This window comes from Catharus ustulatus, chromosome 4 (assembly GCF_009819885.2).
Source record: "Catharus ustulatus isolate bCatUst1 chromosome 4, bCatUst1.pri.v2, whole genome shotgun sequence".
Lineage (NCBI taxonomy): Eukaryota > Metazoa > Chordata > Aves > Passeriformes > Turdidae > Catharus > Catharus ustulatus.
In genome coordinates this window covers 37983111-38000122 of record NC_046224.1, presented here as the reverse complement: position 1 = coordinate 38000122, position 17012 = coordinate 37983111, and the positions used below count along the sequence as shown (strand labels likewise).

The window sequence follows — 17012 nt, the reverse complement described above, 5'->3', positions numbered from 1 at the left end:
ATGAGACCTAGCAAAAAATTGAATGTTCAAAATGGAATCTGGATTTGGATACTTCAGTGTTTAGGAATCCAAGGTGCTGGCATTTTGGTTTGTGTTTTTATAGAAAATGCTTAAGCAGAATATCTAGACCCAGACTTTCACAGTCCAAACCTTTTACTGACTAGACTCAGACCCATGTTTTTCTTTTGATTCTTTAGCATAGAATCACAGAATGGTTTGGGATTTCCAACTCCCCTGCTATGGGCAGGGATACTTTCCACTAGCCCAGGAGCTCAGAGCCTGGCTTTAAACACTGCCAGAGATGGGGTATCCACAACTTCCCTGGGCAACCTGTATGTAGCAATGAAATTTCCCTATAAACAAATGAAGATTTTACTTATTACAAGAAAACAGATAACAGGTGTGAACAACATTTTGAAACATCTTACATTATAATGCATTAGTGTGTTGATACGTTTCCATCTGCCATCTCTTTGGGATGTTAAGTCCAAGTCTGAGAGGGTCTGTGCAGTAGAACCTGGACGCCATTCTAAGGGGTAATTAAGGTGAGAAAAAACAGTTTTTAACCATGTACAAAAATAACTACTACAAGAATGTTTTACAGACCCACTGACACATTGTGGAACATCAAAAGAAGTAATGTAGCACATGCCCCAGTGTGTTTTTTATTGCTTAATCGTTTGGTCTTTATTACAGTAGTTTGCATGAGCTATTCCTAATCATGCATATGACTTCTGATTATCTTCCATAAAAACTTAAATTCTTTCTCATCGAATTCCATAAATATATATAATAAGATCTGCTATCAGTTCAAAACAGAGTAAGATTTCATGGAATAAAAAGGCATTCTTAGGGGATTTACTAGGATTTTCTGAAGTGCAAGAATTCCATCTTCTACTTTCAGATTAATGCAGTAATGAAAATATTGGAAAAAGTATCATTTGGAGCTTTTATTCTGAGTTTATTAGGCCTTTTAAGAAACATCTTTTTTTTTTTGTCAAGAAGAGACAGATATTTTTAAAGCCTTTATGGAGGATGATTTTTCAGAGACTAAATGGTACATCACCTCCTAAAAGTGCAGCTCCTGTAAGTTATAATTCTTTTGAGTAACCATGATAAAGGCAACTAAAAATCAGTACCAGTTTCTGAAATTGCATCATTACTTCTCCATCAGTTAATTATCCATGCTGTCATTATCACATTAATTAGTACCTGAGATACTGACTCTGTCAGACATGAATTCATTTGTGCCAATAGTCATTAACAGGCTCTTGTAATGCTGATGACAGTATACTAAAACTTTAGGAGTCAAGAAAAACTAACTCTGTAAGAAAACATTAATTTTAAGGCATATTCAGATTGCTGCAAAATGCTGTATTTTTGCATTCAGCTGAACATGAATTCAGCTTTAAAAAAACCCCACCAAAACAAACAACAAACCAAACCACAACCAAGCAATAAAATCCTCTTATAGACATTTTTTCAGAAAATACAAAGTCACACAACAGGTCTCACCTGTTCAATATAGAATCACCAAGTAACTACGTACCAAGAACTACACTGTCAGCTTTGGGCCACTGAGAACATGGCAGATTTCGATAGACTTGGTCTATTATCTTTTCCTTCACTTGTGATATGGTATCACAGTTCAGCACTTTCACAGGTATGGAATCATTTCCTCCCTCCTGCACATATACATTAACTGTCTGTGAAGAAAAGAATGTACAGGTTATTAAGGCAATCCATGCTGAATTACCCCTGAATCTGTTTTTCTGGGTTATTTAAATGCAAACAGTATCTGAAATTCACCATGCAATGATTATTGCACAGCAACACATATTTGCAATGAGAGTATGGATTATTTGAGGGATTATTTAAAGGATCTTTTGCTGTTATGCAGCCAACCAGCTATTATAAATTCCAGTTAATTTCTTCCAGTATGACAAGACAGAAAAGATACAGAATAGATTTAGTCATGTCTAATATGCTAATAATTATTAAGTCTTGTGCACAAGAGCAAAGCAGTTGGATCACTGACTCCTTATATGCTTCACATTTAACCTGATAATTCTAAACATAAAAAAGGTCAAATATTGCAGGGCCCAAATTTCATGAGTTCCCAATAACCATTTGAACTGTACTTTGTTGAACCCCTAGAATATTAAGTGCTTTTGTCTTCCTTTATGTTTTCTTCCTGGCTGTGGTTTTAAAGATGAGCAGACTACTTCTGTACATATGGTAATTTAGCATGGCTCAGCTGATGAACAGTGAGTTGTACAGCTCTCCAAACTTTACCTCCTGTTACCAACTGTTCATTAAACACACACACACACACATATGTATGTACATATAAAAGTAATTTCTATCATCTTACGTGTTTGAAAACTTCACTTACTGCCTATTGTTGTCATAATAACTCTAATAGCTCCAGGGAATATACCTAAGTAGCTTATGCTAGTTCTAAAATATTACTGTTTTCTGATAGTATTGACATGTTTGTTTTTTTAATGTTAAAGGGAATTTCTTGAATGCCTGTAATTTGCTAAATGTAGACTGATTTTTTTGAAAATCACCGCTGTGTGAGTTTCAATAGCCAATAGAAAAAAGTAAACAAAAAAACACGGCCAAAATACCTCACGAGACGGAAAAAACAAAAAAACCAACCCAAATAGATACTATGAGAAGCCTCTTTCTTTCACTAGATGAATCAGTACTACAGCTCAGGGCCCTTGTGGATCTTTTTCCAGTCAGGTAACTTAGGAGGGCAGGCACATGTGAAGCACTGCAGCTCCCAGACACATGCGGTCCTGTGAAACTATCATGTCTGAATTTATCACATCAGACCTCAGAAATAAACTGGCATAGCTGGTATTTTGAAACAGTGAAGAAAAGCTATGCCATACGGCAGTCAAATTAAACATGATTGCACTGTCCCTTGACAGAACGCTCAAACTAATCATGAGATTTCACCTTCCTTTTCCTATTAGCTTTATGGTAATTAGACATGATTTTGCTGCTGGTTCAGTATGCAGCATGTCAGTGTAACCAGTGATGCAAAACAGATTCATCTTTTAAATAAGAACAATTAGAGAGCAGACAAAGACTCCTATGCTGTACTTGCCCACCTCGTCTCACTTTCAGGCAGAAGTGAAGGAATTAACTCATGCTTTAACCTACATTGGTGCACAAATGCTCCCTAACTGTTCAGAGTCCACCACAACATCATCATCATGCCAAAGATCCCAAAAACTAATGGCAATAGTACCCCCTTCATAATCTTTTATCATAGGTATATACACATATGTATATACTCATCAACTTCCTTGGATGCACATACATAAAATATTTGTTTGATGGGAGTTCTGTAAGTCTGGACCAAATACTGCTACTGTACAATGTTATAATATTTAATATCTAACTAATATGCATGTTGTGCCCACATCTGATTGTATACATGAATTTTCTGCCTTCACACTGATTCATTTAGCTTAATTGCAGGCTTTTTTTTTTGTTTAAATGAAAAAAAACGATTGAATAAAGAATTATTGCCATTAAGACTTACATGATGTAGAGTGCAAATAAATTTTGTTTTCCATACACAGCAGAGATTATAGCCAGCATTACCAATCAGTGTGTTTTCTGTGGGTGGCACTTATAAAGATGGCAACTCAACTAATACCCAAAATACCCATTGAACTTAAAATTCCTTCTTGCCCAACACATTGTTCATCCAGGTATTCTAGGCCACAGTTTGGTGACTCCATGAGTGCAAGTCCTACAGTACTCTTCTCCCATCAGCTCTCCTATCAGCATCCTTTCAGAATACATAAAATAATGATGTTTCCCCCACTCGCCAATCTGGGACTTAATAAACCTTTTGTAAATTTTCTTTTCCATGCTGCATATATGTCACTGCATCTTTCTCAGTTGAAGGCAGCTACAAATGACTCCTACCATATCAATAAAAAATGAAGTTAGAAAGGGGAAAAAAAATCATGGATTGGTCTCTAAAGGACAGTCTGTGCATCTTGACATTCACTACACTGTACCCTGGAGAAAACCAGCAAGACTGTCAGAAAGAGTAAAACTAGATTTTGCACTCCTGAAGAGCTAAAGAGTGGGGCTTCTTGAGTTTTTCCAAAAGGACAGTGAATCTGTGTTCTGGAGTACGTTTGAAAAGTGTTGGAAATTTCTGACAGTGAACAGGACTAAGTTAAAGTAGAACTCATAATAGAAAAGAACTGGACCATGGCACTGGTGATCAGATACAGGGGCAAGTTGAGTTCAGAGGGGGAGTTGCCTTGCCAGGAATGCCCATTTCATCCCACTTGAAGCAATTAACACAGGTCTCCAGAAACTGGCTGTAGAGGCACTGTAGAGAATTATTTCCCTAAGAGGAAAACAACTTTCAATGTCAGCTGGGCTGCCCACGTTCAGGAGATCTTGACTCACACAAAAAACATGGAAAGAGGTTTGTCCAGTGCTCTGGAGACAGCAGAGGCATCTCACAGGATCACAGAGAAGCACAATATGGTATACTAATAAAATTCTCTCTAAAATAATGTTCAATGTGCTGCTTAGCAGCAATCACATGGGAGAAAACCTGAGGCTCAGGGATAATGGCAGTGCAAGAATTCTGCAAAAATCAATTGCCAATGAATTTAGAATGATAAAATGAGAGGAGCCAAACATCCTGACCAATTTTCAGACCAACTAAACATTATGAAAGGGATTTATTTAATAGATTCTGCACTGGCATGTTGAATTTTATTTTAGAAGATACTTTATAATTCTGTTTTCTTGCTTGAAGACTTGTTTTGGTCAAACTACTGACAATCCTGCCCATGACCAGCATTTCTATGCAGTTCACAGCAGTCTAGAAAACTATGTACAGACTTAACACTATAGGAATTAATTGTAAAATAAAAAATTATTTTATAAACTATTAATCATGCTTTGCTTACCAAACTGTGTGTACTCTACATCGTCTCCCAGTAAGCCTGTGTCATTCAGTGTATACTTTGCTTTCTTCAGTACAGCATCCACTGGGCCTTTTTCTACCTGGTGTTTGATAGCCTTGAATAATTTATAAAGAGGCTCCCCAGCATTGTCCTATGTAAATGAAATAAAGGCAAAATCAAAACACATACTCAGTGCAGCTTTTTTCAGTGTTACTGATTAAAAAAAAAAAAAAAAACCAGCACAGGCAACAGACTTCATCTCTTACCTTGAGGTACTGATATAAACAAATAGACATCCAGTTAGACAACATTCTCTCAACAACTGTTTCAGATCTGAAAAAATAAAACAACTGTGAATATAATAAGGGCACTTAATGACAAGGTTTTAAGAAAAACAACATTGCTTGCTTGAAATATAATATTTTTACATGCTTAACTGCATTCAGTCTCCTAATGCAATGATTTCCCTATAGAGTCTTGAAAGCATATACTTGCTTTAGGATAAGTGCTTTGTATTGCTCAGCATTCCTGAGTAGGTACCTCCATCTCACTGCTGAAAAGCACATATCCTTTATTCAAAATCTTAAATTGGGTCTACATTGTGACAGCTAAAAAAATTAAACCCAGTTGTGCAGTTACTGGGAAACAACCTACAGACTGCAAAATTGCAACACACACATAGCAAGATCTATTGAAATTTTTTGGGAATAACAGCTGGGTTAAAACACTAGAGCAAGCCCTCAGTGAATGCACAAGGCAGCTGATTATGTGTGCTCATTATGCAGGTGATGTGTGGTGTAAAGGCTAGATCATTTGGAATAAAGTTAGATTAAAAAGTAAATGAAATGTTCAGTGTGGTATTTCGAAGTAAGGTAGGTGTTTCTACACTGCAGTATTTGAATATGCAGTCCTGTCCAGCATCCTACTGTGCCTTCCACAGCTGCTCCTGGTGGGCTTGTCTTGCTAATATACTCGGGCCAAGCTATTTCTGACTTTTACAGATAGCTGGCATTTCACCACAGTCACTCTGCACCAGAAGCACTTTTACAGAAAGCCAGAGGCATACAGAAAATATGACAATCATTCAAACCTTCTTAGCATCAGCTTTGGGTTTTTGGCCACAACATACTGCTCCATCAGTTCTAAGAACAATGTCCTCATGATGTCAGTGTAGTATTCTAGTTTGCCATGTAAAGCAACAGTCAGTAAAGATGCAAAATACACTTTAGCTCGAGCAGAGAACTCCCTTTGGTTTTCCAGCGTATGAATAAACTGAAAAAAAAAAACAAATGTAAATCAAGCCAGATGACAGGTTTCTAAAGAACCCCAACACTTGTCTGCACTAAGAAGATAAGTAATATTATTTTAATATGAAATCTCCTAAGTGCTGAATCAAAAAGTTCTCGGAAGTATGAAAGAATTTCTTATAAGAAAATGTTTCCTAAATTTTGGTCTCACATACACAATGTACTGGATGGGCCTAAGGAATGCTTATATACTTAACTAAAACCTTCTCTAAAAAGGATGTTTTAATTAAATGCAAAATAATGTTCAGTGACAATTTTAAAAGAGAAAATACACTCCCCTCTCCCCCAAATTCCCAGTCCTTTCACATCAAATTATAAAGACACTAATGTAAGTACACCTGTAAATGTGCTCTCATCTGCCATAAACTCTAATTCTACCATTAACTAGCTTAGCCTTGGATTCTCATTTTAAAAAGCTAGAAGCCTAAATCTATATTTAGGTGTCTGACAATGAGCTTCAGTTTTTAAGAGTGAGCAATTATAAGTCTCTTCAGAGCAGCTGTGAGCACTCATCAGCCTTGATGAATAGGCCACTTGAGGAGCCTGTACCTTCACAGGGGTAGAGATTCTGGTAGATGGCTGTCTGCAGGTGACTCCTGTGAGGAACCAGGATGGAATCAGCACTCCCTGATCACATTTCTTAAAAGGCTAAACCAAGCTTGTAACACCAGCTTTTGTGCCAGATTGGAAAATAGCTGCTTTTTACAGCCACTGCAATGTTGACTAACTGTATTACATGACCTGGCACAAAAATATGAGATCCAACAGGAAGCTCTGGCTCTGATACCACATATCTGGAGTTGTTTCTGTGAAATCAGAACCATATAAAAACCACTTATTTTTATTAATTTTGGATCCGTTGTGTTGTGCTTGCAAACCTGCTGTCTTGCACACATACATACAAGTATGCCTAGCTAAGAGGCAAGGTGAATCTACTTCAGTACTCACATTAATGAGAAATGATTTGCTGTTGAGGAGGTTGGAGAACTGGTACAAAGCCTGCTCCACGGTCTGGCGCCTGGCCTCAGGAATATCCAGCTTTCCTGTAATCATCACATCTTTCTCTCCATCTTTGGAGGGCAAGAAGAAGACTCTGTCCGTGTATGTTTTGTAGTCTAGTACTGGAATTCCAGCTTCATTGATATCATTTGTGTGATCCTCCATTTCTATCATTAGATCTGCAATATGCAATACAGTTTAATGATACAGTTTAAGAATTCTGCAGGCAATACAAGCTCCTTGAATACCTTGTAATAGTGAAAAAGCAGCTCAGCAGTAAAAATTTATTTCACCTCACATCTTCTCTTTCTATTTTTAACAATCATCCATTTACCATAACCACAGCTAATCCTATGGTGACATGAGGATAACTGCCTTTAGCATTGATAGTTTCCTTGTTGTTGCCTATCTGTAAAAGGGCCTTTATGGCATCTGGGTTCACATAGATGAATGTAGGATTATAGTATGGAACTAGAAAAAGACATTGCATTGTTTTTGGTTTGATTTTATTTCTCTTTTTTCCCAATCCATATTCTATACCCTCTGAGTCTAGTTAGTACAGAAAATTCTTTTAAAAACATACCAATCCAAGAAAGAGAGCTTTAAAGTGTAAAGCAACCTAATTTAATAGGAAGGAAGAGAATAGCAGAAAGGAAGAAGGTTAAATGGTTCACTGAAATTGATAGAAATATTCTGAGGGACTCAAAAGCCTGAAGTTTTTAAAAGGGACAAAAATTAGAGAATCATGCTTTGGAGCAGCTACTTTAGCTGAAGGCTTTCCAATTATCCGATATTGCTCATTGATTGGAATACCATGTTAATTATTATAGCGACCTATTGTCTCAGGAGCTTTATTGCTCTCATTCTCATTTGCCTCTTTATTTTACAGTTTTCATCAAAGCTGAGCGGCAAAAGAATCTTCTGTTTCCCCTCTGTGTGGTACTAGTACCTCCTTCCTGCTGTCCCTTTCCTTGGCTTTGTTCCTGTGTATTTTAGAGAGTTTGCTCTTGTGCTGTTGACATTACAGTTTCACAGTATGGAAGCAGAACGTGTTTTGACTTTAGTGTTTCATCTAACTGTAAGTCAAGGTGGATGTAGTTTGGGAACTGGATTACTCCTTGCATTCTACTCCTCCAGTGTTTGTATTTTGTGGAGCAGAGAGGAAACTTTCAACTCAACAGGTAGTAGGAATGTGTAACTCTCTACTCTTGCCCCAGCAAAGAAAGGTACATTTTCCTTTCAGAAATAGGTGTGAAGTTCCCTGGGAGAGGTGAGAGAGGAAGGCAGAACCTTGAAAGTTCCTCTCACAAGTCAAAATGCAACTTGAAATGAAGCCCATTTAGGATTGATTCAAACACTTGCTTTTAGTTTGAGTCCAGAACCTGGAGGAAGTTGGTTTTCCAGAGAAAGCAATCTGATACAAGAACATCCTGTCCCAGAAATGCCAGAAAAAAACGAGACTGAGGGAGGCTTCCAGCGTGGCTGAAATCTTTGAGACACCCTGAGCTTCTTAAATTAATGTCAAACTCTAACCTGAAATTGCTGTTTTATTCAATCTTGCTTTTTAGCAACTGTCAATGTGAAATAGTGTTTCCTCTTTAGCAATAAAGCATGTGGGTATTTTTTAAAATAGAGATTATTTCAAGACAACCCAACAGCAAGTATAATTCAGATAATGAGGTGGCATTTCATGGTAATAATTTAGGCCAATATTTGCAAAGTTTGCACTCAGATGCCTAATTTAAGCGTTGCAATGAGTAGTTCAACATGTAAAAATGCTGAGCCTTCACACGTCCTGCTGCCTTCCCTGGGATGATGCCTCTACATTTACACAGAATGATAAGCTAGCTCCTCTAATCAAGCTTAAGATTTTCCCACAGTGAACAGGGTAAAATGCTATTTCTTTCCTTTGAGTTTACTAAATTATCCTTTTGTATGCTGATGGCTGCAAATAAATTTTGCAGCTCTGAAAACAGTTTTAATGTGCATACATTGCACACACTGTCATTGTGCTAAATATTAAGTGCACTGTTAGGCCTTATAAAACATCCTTATCTTTGTGTTAATGGCCAATCACATTAATGGCTATAAGTAACCCCAATCTCAATCAGTTTCTACTCCCAGTTTCTATCTCTGTTCTACCTTTAGACTAAAATAATCAATTTCTTTTAATAACCTCAGATGCCTATTTAATTTTGTTTACTTCTCTCATACATAAGAGCAAAATATCTGCTCTATGTCAATGTCAGTAATGAAGACTACTAACATATATTGATTATTTGTTCCCAGGAGACATTTTTAGTGAGCTAGCACCATTCCTCCAGCATGTCTTGATTGCTGAAGAGGACCCACAGCAGTGAAAATATCTGTAATACCTGTGAACTCCTTCTTGCACCGGTCTCTGACACTCTCCTCCAGGCCTTCAAGTTGTGATTTAATTTTTTCATACTCTCGTTCTGCTTGTTGGCTCTTGCGTCTTTATGGAACAGAAGTAAGATTTAAAAAAAGTTACAAAATGCAAAAGTAAATAATTTGCAACACTCTGAGAGAGAAGCCCAAGGAATGGAAGAAATTTTCATGGCTTTGATTTTTTTAAATACAGCAGAAAGAGAATGGAGGAGAAAAACAGCAACAGTGGCCAAAATCTTCATTCCATGTAAAGCAACTTGGCACTATCATGGTTGCTTCAAAGCAGACTTGGGCCAGTAATTTAAAATCCAGTAAAAAGTAGCTACAAATGCTTTCAATCATATATCAAGCCCAGAAACTCATTTTGTATGCACTGAACAAGGATTGCTTGCAACATGTCCTGTACTGGCTCTAAGCCACCCAAGAGTGTGTCTGGGATCAAACTCAGAAGGTTTGATGGAGGTTCACAAGAACTGTACAGGTCATGTTTCAGCTGTATGGATATGTACCACAACCCACACCTTCCTGAGGGACAGTATGAGACCCTCATTACTAACCTTAAAATTGGACCAAGTAGGTTTTACGTTAAATACAGGCATATATTCTGGCCTTTTATGAAGCGTGAATTCCAACATTAATCATGAAGTTTGTGTGGGGGTAATTTAGCTGGAAAGATGAAAATGACCCCTCAGTAAAAACCATCCAGCTCAGACCTACAGTGCTGACTGAAGCAGCATAAATGCAGTTGGGCATTTATACAGAATAAGTTATCTCCTTCACAAGTGCCATTTTAGCTGCCATTTCAAAAGGGTATGTGTGCAACTCAGTCTGCACTTGTTTACTTGGGAAGCCTGGGACCAATTGTGTTTATATATAAAGGAGGAACTGGGCTGACTGACACCAAGGAATTTGTTATGCGTGAGAGGAATAAATTGGTGCTCATACATATTTCCAGCTGTAACTCCTTTTCTTAACTCTGCAGCTCATAAAAAAGATGAAGATAGGTCTGTAAACCGAGTTGAAAATAATCAGGTAGTACCTTGGAAGCTTTAGGGAAACAAAAGCACCTAATGAGAACAACCTACCTGTAACAGATGATAGAAATGCCGATGATTACTAACATAGGAATAAGTACCAGTGGCAAAATAAGATTCAGTGGAATATCAGTCACACGGTTATCATATTCCACCCTTCCAAGGATCCATTCCCGGAGTCCAAATTTTACCTAATTACATAAAAACAGACATTTGTCTCAACAAGTGCAAATGTAAGGTGGTTGACTTCTCAGTTGCACTCTAAATTCTTAGTAATTTTCACAAGTGATTTTCTAGTTCGAACTGCCAAACAAAGGAAATACTTCTGAATATTTTAAACTGAATTTGGGTCACTACCACTTTATTCCATGAAGTAATTCAATTTTGTTCAGCTGAGGAAGAAAAATCCCCACTCTGTCTGGCTAGAGTTCTACATTTCTATATAATGAAGGTAGAAGGCATTTGGCAGCCTTGAGACTGCTCTTTACATGTGACATCTTTTATGTAGTAGGCAGAAGCTGGAGGAAGAAAGAACCGCAAAGAGTTTCTTCATAGTACTACAGCAACTTTGGAGAAAAATTACTTCAGTTAAGAGGCACTGCAACAGTGTCATTGACACACAAAACTAAATTCTACAGAAAAGGTAACGTACAATGAACTCAGGAAGGTTATTGATGGTATCTCTCTTCTGCCGTTTCTTTGGTTGAGGCTGTACTTCTGGTGGCTCACAATACAAGTCCGTTTCAGTTAGAGTTTTTATATTGCAAGGCTCATCACCCACAAAAGCCTGGGCCTCATCTATCGTCATGGCTTTGTTCAGGTTACTGCCCTAGACAGAAAATAAAAGACTGAGTTATCATCGCAAAGTCTTGGGGGACAAGAAATCCCAAATTGCAGCTTTCCATTTGGATCACTTTTTGCAGCAGATATGATTTGCATTGCAGCCTACAGAACAGCAGAGTGATTAGGAATTATGTGATTCCTTTCCCTTCCTTCCTGGTGCGAGATGAGATGTCCCTTCCAGTTCCTGGGAGGTCTATTGGGAGAGGGGATTTCCAAATGCAAATGCTACACTCAGCAGGAGGGGGCATCCTCATCAAACCCAAAGTACGGCTGAAAAGACAGGAACTCTCTCTGAGAAGGGGTGTGGGGAGGAAAGGGGAGCTATCAATGCTCGTCATCTAGCAGAGGTAAGGGACTCTACCAAGAATTTGGGATATGGCACCAAACATCTGTTAAGGCTTTGAGAAAAGAATGAAAAATTCGATACATTCTCCAAGGAAAAATGAGCAAGTACCAACTTTTGACAAGTTTACCTTTGCATTAATAAGTTTGTTGACTTGTTTTTTGATGCCATCTGTGAAGTTTTCAAAAGTTGGGTCTGCGACATAGGCAAAGGAGTGGCTCTCATTTTTTACAACCAATTTATAATGATCCATTAGAATAACAGTGGTAATGTTATAGTTTTCTGGGTCTTCCAGTATTGGTGGGGAAGAAAAAACCACCGTGGTTTCATTAAGTCTTGTAACAGCCTTTCCATAAAACTGTAAGAAACAAGAATAGGCACAATTTAGAGTCAGATTCCTTTCTGTGCATAACTGTTGATAACTTGAGACCATAGAAATAAAACCACTGTATTTATATCTTCTCCATACAGCAGAAATATCATAGTATGAAGTATTTTTGAAAAAGAAAATGAAATAAATTTGTTGATGGGAATAAATAATCAATTCACTATATTCTAGCAGTTGCCCACAGAAGAAGCTTGGGCTACGGATCAGTTTCCATTGCCTCCAATTTCTATAGCTCTTTACCACTGGACCATCAAATTCCTCTCAGATTAGGAAGTTAACATGTTACCCTTAATCCTGATCATCTTCTGTACCTTTGAGTAGCTTCAGTTGATTCTTTTCTGCTTACACCATTTAATAGATCATTGAACTTCAATACAATTATTAAGTGAGATTTTGGAATAAAATTCAACAGTTATGTCTCAGCTACTCAAGGTAACAACTCGGTTCACCCGTCCTCCATCCCCAGTTCAACAAATGTTTTTACCCTGACACTTTCAGTCATTCAGTAACATCAACCACAGTCAACAGCACTAATAGGAACCCTCAATATTTATTCTCTCTTCATCTTCTCACTTCATGACTCAATGAAGCAACTTAATAGCTTCTCCACAACATTTCTGATATTGTCGTGTAAGTGAAAGCAAACAAAAAGATTAGAAAAACTGAGTAGTCTTCAAAGTCTGAATGGAGAATGTGTGCTATAGCTAATGCCAACTTAAGCCAGCAGGTTGACTATACATAAGAGGAGGTGTAAGAAATGTTGATAAATACTGTCCAGAATGCTAAATAGACTTTTAGATTGTCCTGGGAGTCAAGATTATCAAGCTAATTACTTTTTGAAATTTATGGCCTAAAAAATGCAGGCAGTTTTCCTCTTAAAAATCTTTAGGGATAGGTTCTAATGGATCCCAAACCAGCTGGCTTTGGCATACTCTAAAAGTTGAATAGTGCATATAATACAAAACATGCACATTACCAACTCTTTATGGATCACAAGACAGTCTTACACTGAAGAGTCAGCCTTAGAAAGAGTTCTATAATGTTCTTACTGGAAGATCACTTTTAGGTCTAAATCGTGTAATTAAATTGTGTTCTTCACTATTAGAGGGGAAAATTGAGACTATTTATAATGTCAGTTCCTCTTTATAGGAGATGCAAGAAGGCTTTTTTAAATGTTACTTTTCACAACTTTTTGTGACCCGTTGCAGGTGGAATATGCATGAAGCAAGAAAGAAAAGAAGACTTGGTTCATTGAGATGTGAGGAAATAAAAGACATTGTGCAAAGCTGAGTAGTCTGCATTGTCTAGATTTAGATCCTGCTTCAGGCAATTGCTAAGGCTTGCAGGGGGAGAAGAAGGAGAAAGATAAAGAAAAAAACAAACACTTCAAAATTCTGAAATACATATTTTATCCTTATCCACATTGAATGAAATTAATTTTAAAGCAGAAGACTGCAAAGTACAAGTAAATGTAAGGCAAGATGCTAGGAAAGTCAAGGTCTTCTTCCACAGGAAAACCCTGAACAGACTCAGAAATCTGTTCAAACCTTATTTCAGTCCAAACCCAGTGAAGTCCAGTGGGAAAGTTTATATGCAATTTTTGAACAGATTATATGTTGTGCATCCAGTGTTATGCCTTTGAGGGAAAATAAAGAAAATTACCGTTTTTTGATTCATCCTCCCTGCTTCTGGACGCTCTGCATATACCACCAATGAGAAAGTCTGGATGAGCTCAAAACCGGTTCCAGTTACTGTAATATTTCTCCCTCCACTGCAAGGCAGAATTAAAAATGAAGTCAAGTCATTGGCAGACTACCACAGCTATACACTGCTTCATCCTGCACTGCTATTGCTTCTACTGAAAAAACCCTACGTATAATGCTTACATGACAATTAGATATCCTACAAAAAGGACTTCTGTTAAAGTTATTGATTATGAAAGCATTTAAAAAATCAATGTCAACCTAAAATTCTATTTAAAACAGCAGAATTGAAAAAAATTACAAATTCCTTTGCCAGGATTTTTGGCTGTACACTGATGCCAATCTTCGTGTACTTTACTTCTCCAATGTTACTATTAAAATCATTATGCCTACAATACACACATAGAGACAAATGTGAGAGCATATTTTCCACAGGTCTGTAGGGACCTGACTTCTTTATTCCCTTTTATTTGCAGCACTTTGTTTAAAAAATAATACATTCTCATAAGAAGAAGAATGAATGCAAGTTGCCAGTGGGAATTAAAGTAATTGAAGTGACATGGATTTAGAGGGATAGTAAACCTCAAAGCAATCCATAAAAATGAGCTTTAGTTTATATAGAAGAAAAAAAACAGTAGTTTCAATTCCATGGGGTAAATCACTATTGATCTACCAAAGAAAATTTCCAGGCCCCAAAGTCACCCAAACAAAAATGAAAAGGAAACATTAAAAACAATCTTACTTTATACAAGTGATTACTCTATATTCAAGGAGACAGGTACTAATATCTCCAAGAGATGTCACAGCAAAATTTATTTTTAATGTTCTATTTGTTAGGTTATGATGTTGTACTTTTTACATTGACCTTTGAAAAGGGATGAAAATTTGGAAGTGAGCAGAATACTTTCAAACATCAATTGCACTTAAGACCATAAACTCTACATACTTAAACAAGTGCATTGATAGAGCAGCTTATTTCAAACAATTCTATATTTAATATTTTTATTACATATAACACATATTTTAAGCCAGTTCTGAAAAAAGTTATGACAAACACTTCATTACCTGCTGAAGCTATTTACTGGCAGGAATTTGGTGACAGTAGGATTCTCACTGTATGTAAACTGCTGTGGTACAATAATTCTCGTGCCCCCATAGTTCATTATGACTGGAACAGGTTCAACCTTGTTATTACGTCCTGTAATGCAGATGATCTCGTCTCCAAATTCAGTACTAGATTGGAGAAGAAAAAAAAGAGGAAACACCTTCTGTTACTAACATGATGGACTTTTGTATTCTTTTACTGTATACTCCAGAGCAACAAAAGTGGGGCACACTTAGTGTCCTTCCTTTTTTTTGAGAAAAGACAAGGGCAGCAATTAATAAAAGGAAAAACAAGGGAAAAGAAGAACAAACCATGGGAGACTAGAAAATTAATATTTTATACAGAACCACTGAGGACACACTGAGTGAAAGCATGGGTGGGCTTGAAGCAGCCAGTCTAGCAGAGAAAGCCAAAGGTGGAGAAATCTTTGGGTGTCTAAATTTTCCCACTTGAGGAGTTTTTATAGCTGCTCCTTCCACTGAAGCCTCTGAGTGAGTTTCTGTCTGAATGTTACATGCAGAACTCCAATGCATGGGAGGAGTCACAAATATATAGACAATGGATTTGTTTAATTTATGAAGGGCAGAAAATGTTGGTGCTTTTTTAGGACACAGCTCTGTATAGTTACTACTCAGGCTACGTACACATTGCAAGGCTGGCTACCGACTGAAACTTGAACATCCTTCTTGGAACCAGTGGCCAGATTTCTACCAGAGATGGTAAGTCTGGTTCCACCTGCTTGTGGACCACTTTCAGGTGTTATTTGAGAAGGATGAGGTTCCTGCAAAGACAAGATGGTCAAACTAAGTGAGAAAATTAATATAAAATTTATACCAGTATTACTTAGTTTAATAGGTAATGTAAGTTTAATATTACTACCTGAAAAAGAATAAAATTAGAGCAATGACAGACAAATCTTCTAAAACAAAACAAAATATTTTACTATTCATGTTGAAATAAGTAACAGATAATGTGAATGCACTTTTTTCTTTATTGTATTTTATGAGGCTTTATACAAGTTTCAATTCCCTATCACAAAATGTAGAGTTAAGTTTGTGAGAGCTTCCTGTTGGATTTCCTGGTTTTATACTTATTTTAAGATTTCTCTCTTCTTTATGGCTGAGTTACCTTTATCTTTCCTTACCCTTTCCTATATTCTATGTCACCTACAGGAGACAAAGAACAAGGTTTTCAAAACTTGCAGTAAACAGAAAGAATATAAAGATTCCCTTTATCTCATAAGGCTCTCAATAACTGTGGTAAATCTGTTAGCCTATTCTTGAGCAATAAACTTGCAAAGAAAGAAAATCAGAAACTGCTCCAATTTTCTTAATGTACCTAGTACCTTGGAGTGGGTTCCTTAAAACCAATTAAATCAAGCAGGCACGCTTCAAATTGCTATAAAATTTGTTTTATATTTAAATTTCTCAAGAAGTTCCCTCCTTTTGTTATCAATTCAGTCTTTGTTTCAATGATTGTATTCTGGGAGTTCCAACAAATACTGTAAATTAACAGTGAGGGCTTTTCATGAGCAGTGTGATTTAATTAGTTTGTCGCTAAGTAGCTTCTGCTTCCAGTTGAGAAAAGCATCCTTATTCAGGACCACGCTGAAGCTGCTGTATCAAGAGGATGACCCAAACCGAGCAAGCCGCGTGATGTGGCCAGCAGCAACTCTGGGTGACACTGCCTGCTGCCCCCGCCCCTCCCCACGCCTGCAGACGTGCCACAGCCCCTGTGCCATGGACCACAGCTGCTGGGCCTGCAGGCACCACTGTGCCCTGGGCAGGCACCACTGTGCCCTGGGCAGGCAGCACTGTGCTTTGGGCAGGTAGCACTGTGCCCTGGGCAGGCAGCACTGTGCTTTGGGCAGGCAGCACTGTGCTTTAGGCAGGCAGTACTGTGTCCTGGGCAGGCAGCACT

The 17012-nt window shown here is 37.5% G+C and overlaps 1 protein-coding gene across 5 annotated transcripts in view; it reads right to left on the bottom strand.

Annotated features, from left to right (window-relative positions):
* PLXNB2 (plexin B2) overlaps positions 1 to 17012 on the bottom strand; it is a 253194-nt gene that overhangs the window by 17463 nt on the left and 218719 nt on the right. For all 5 annotated transcript variants that reach the window (XM_033057708.1, XM_033057711.1, XM_033057709.1 and 2 more), the window contains 13 exons: positions 15737 to 15873; positions 15053 to 15220; positions 13947 to 14055; positions 12027 to 12254; positions 11363 to 11539; positions 10762 to 10901; positions 9643 to 9743; positions 7217 to 7446; positions 6052 to 6233; positions 5228 to 5294; positions 4967 to 5112; positions 1550 to 1707; positions 429 to 529 (listed from right to left, as the gene is read on the bottom strand). In XM_033057708.1, the coding sequence (XP_032913599.1) occupies positions 429 to 529; positions 1550 to 1707; positions 4967 to 5112; positions 5228 to 5294; positions 6052 to 6233; positions 7217 to 7446; positions 9643 to 9743; positions 10762 to 10901; positions 11363 to 11539; positions 12027 to 12254; positions 13947 to 14055; positions 15053 to 15220; positions 15737 to 15873 (1944 nt within the window). The remainder of the gene's footprint in view (positions 1 to 428; positions 530 to 1549; positions 1708 to 4966; positions 5113 to 5227; positions 5295 to 6051; positions 6234 to 7216; positions 7447 to 9642; positions 9744 to 10761; positions 10902 to 11362; positions 11540 to 12026; positions 12255 to 13946; positions 14056 to 15052; positions 15221 to 15736; positions 15874 to 17012) is intronic.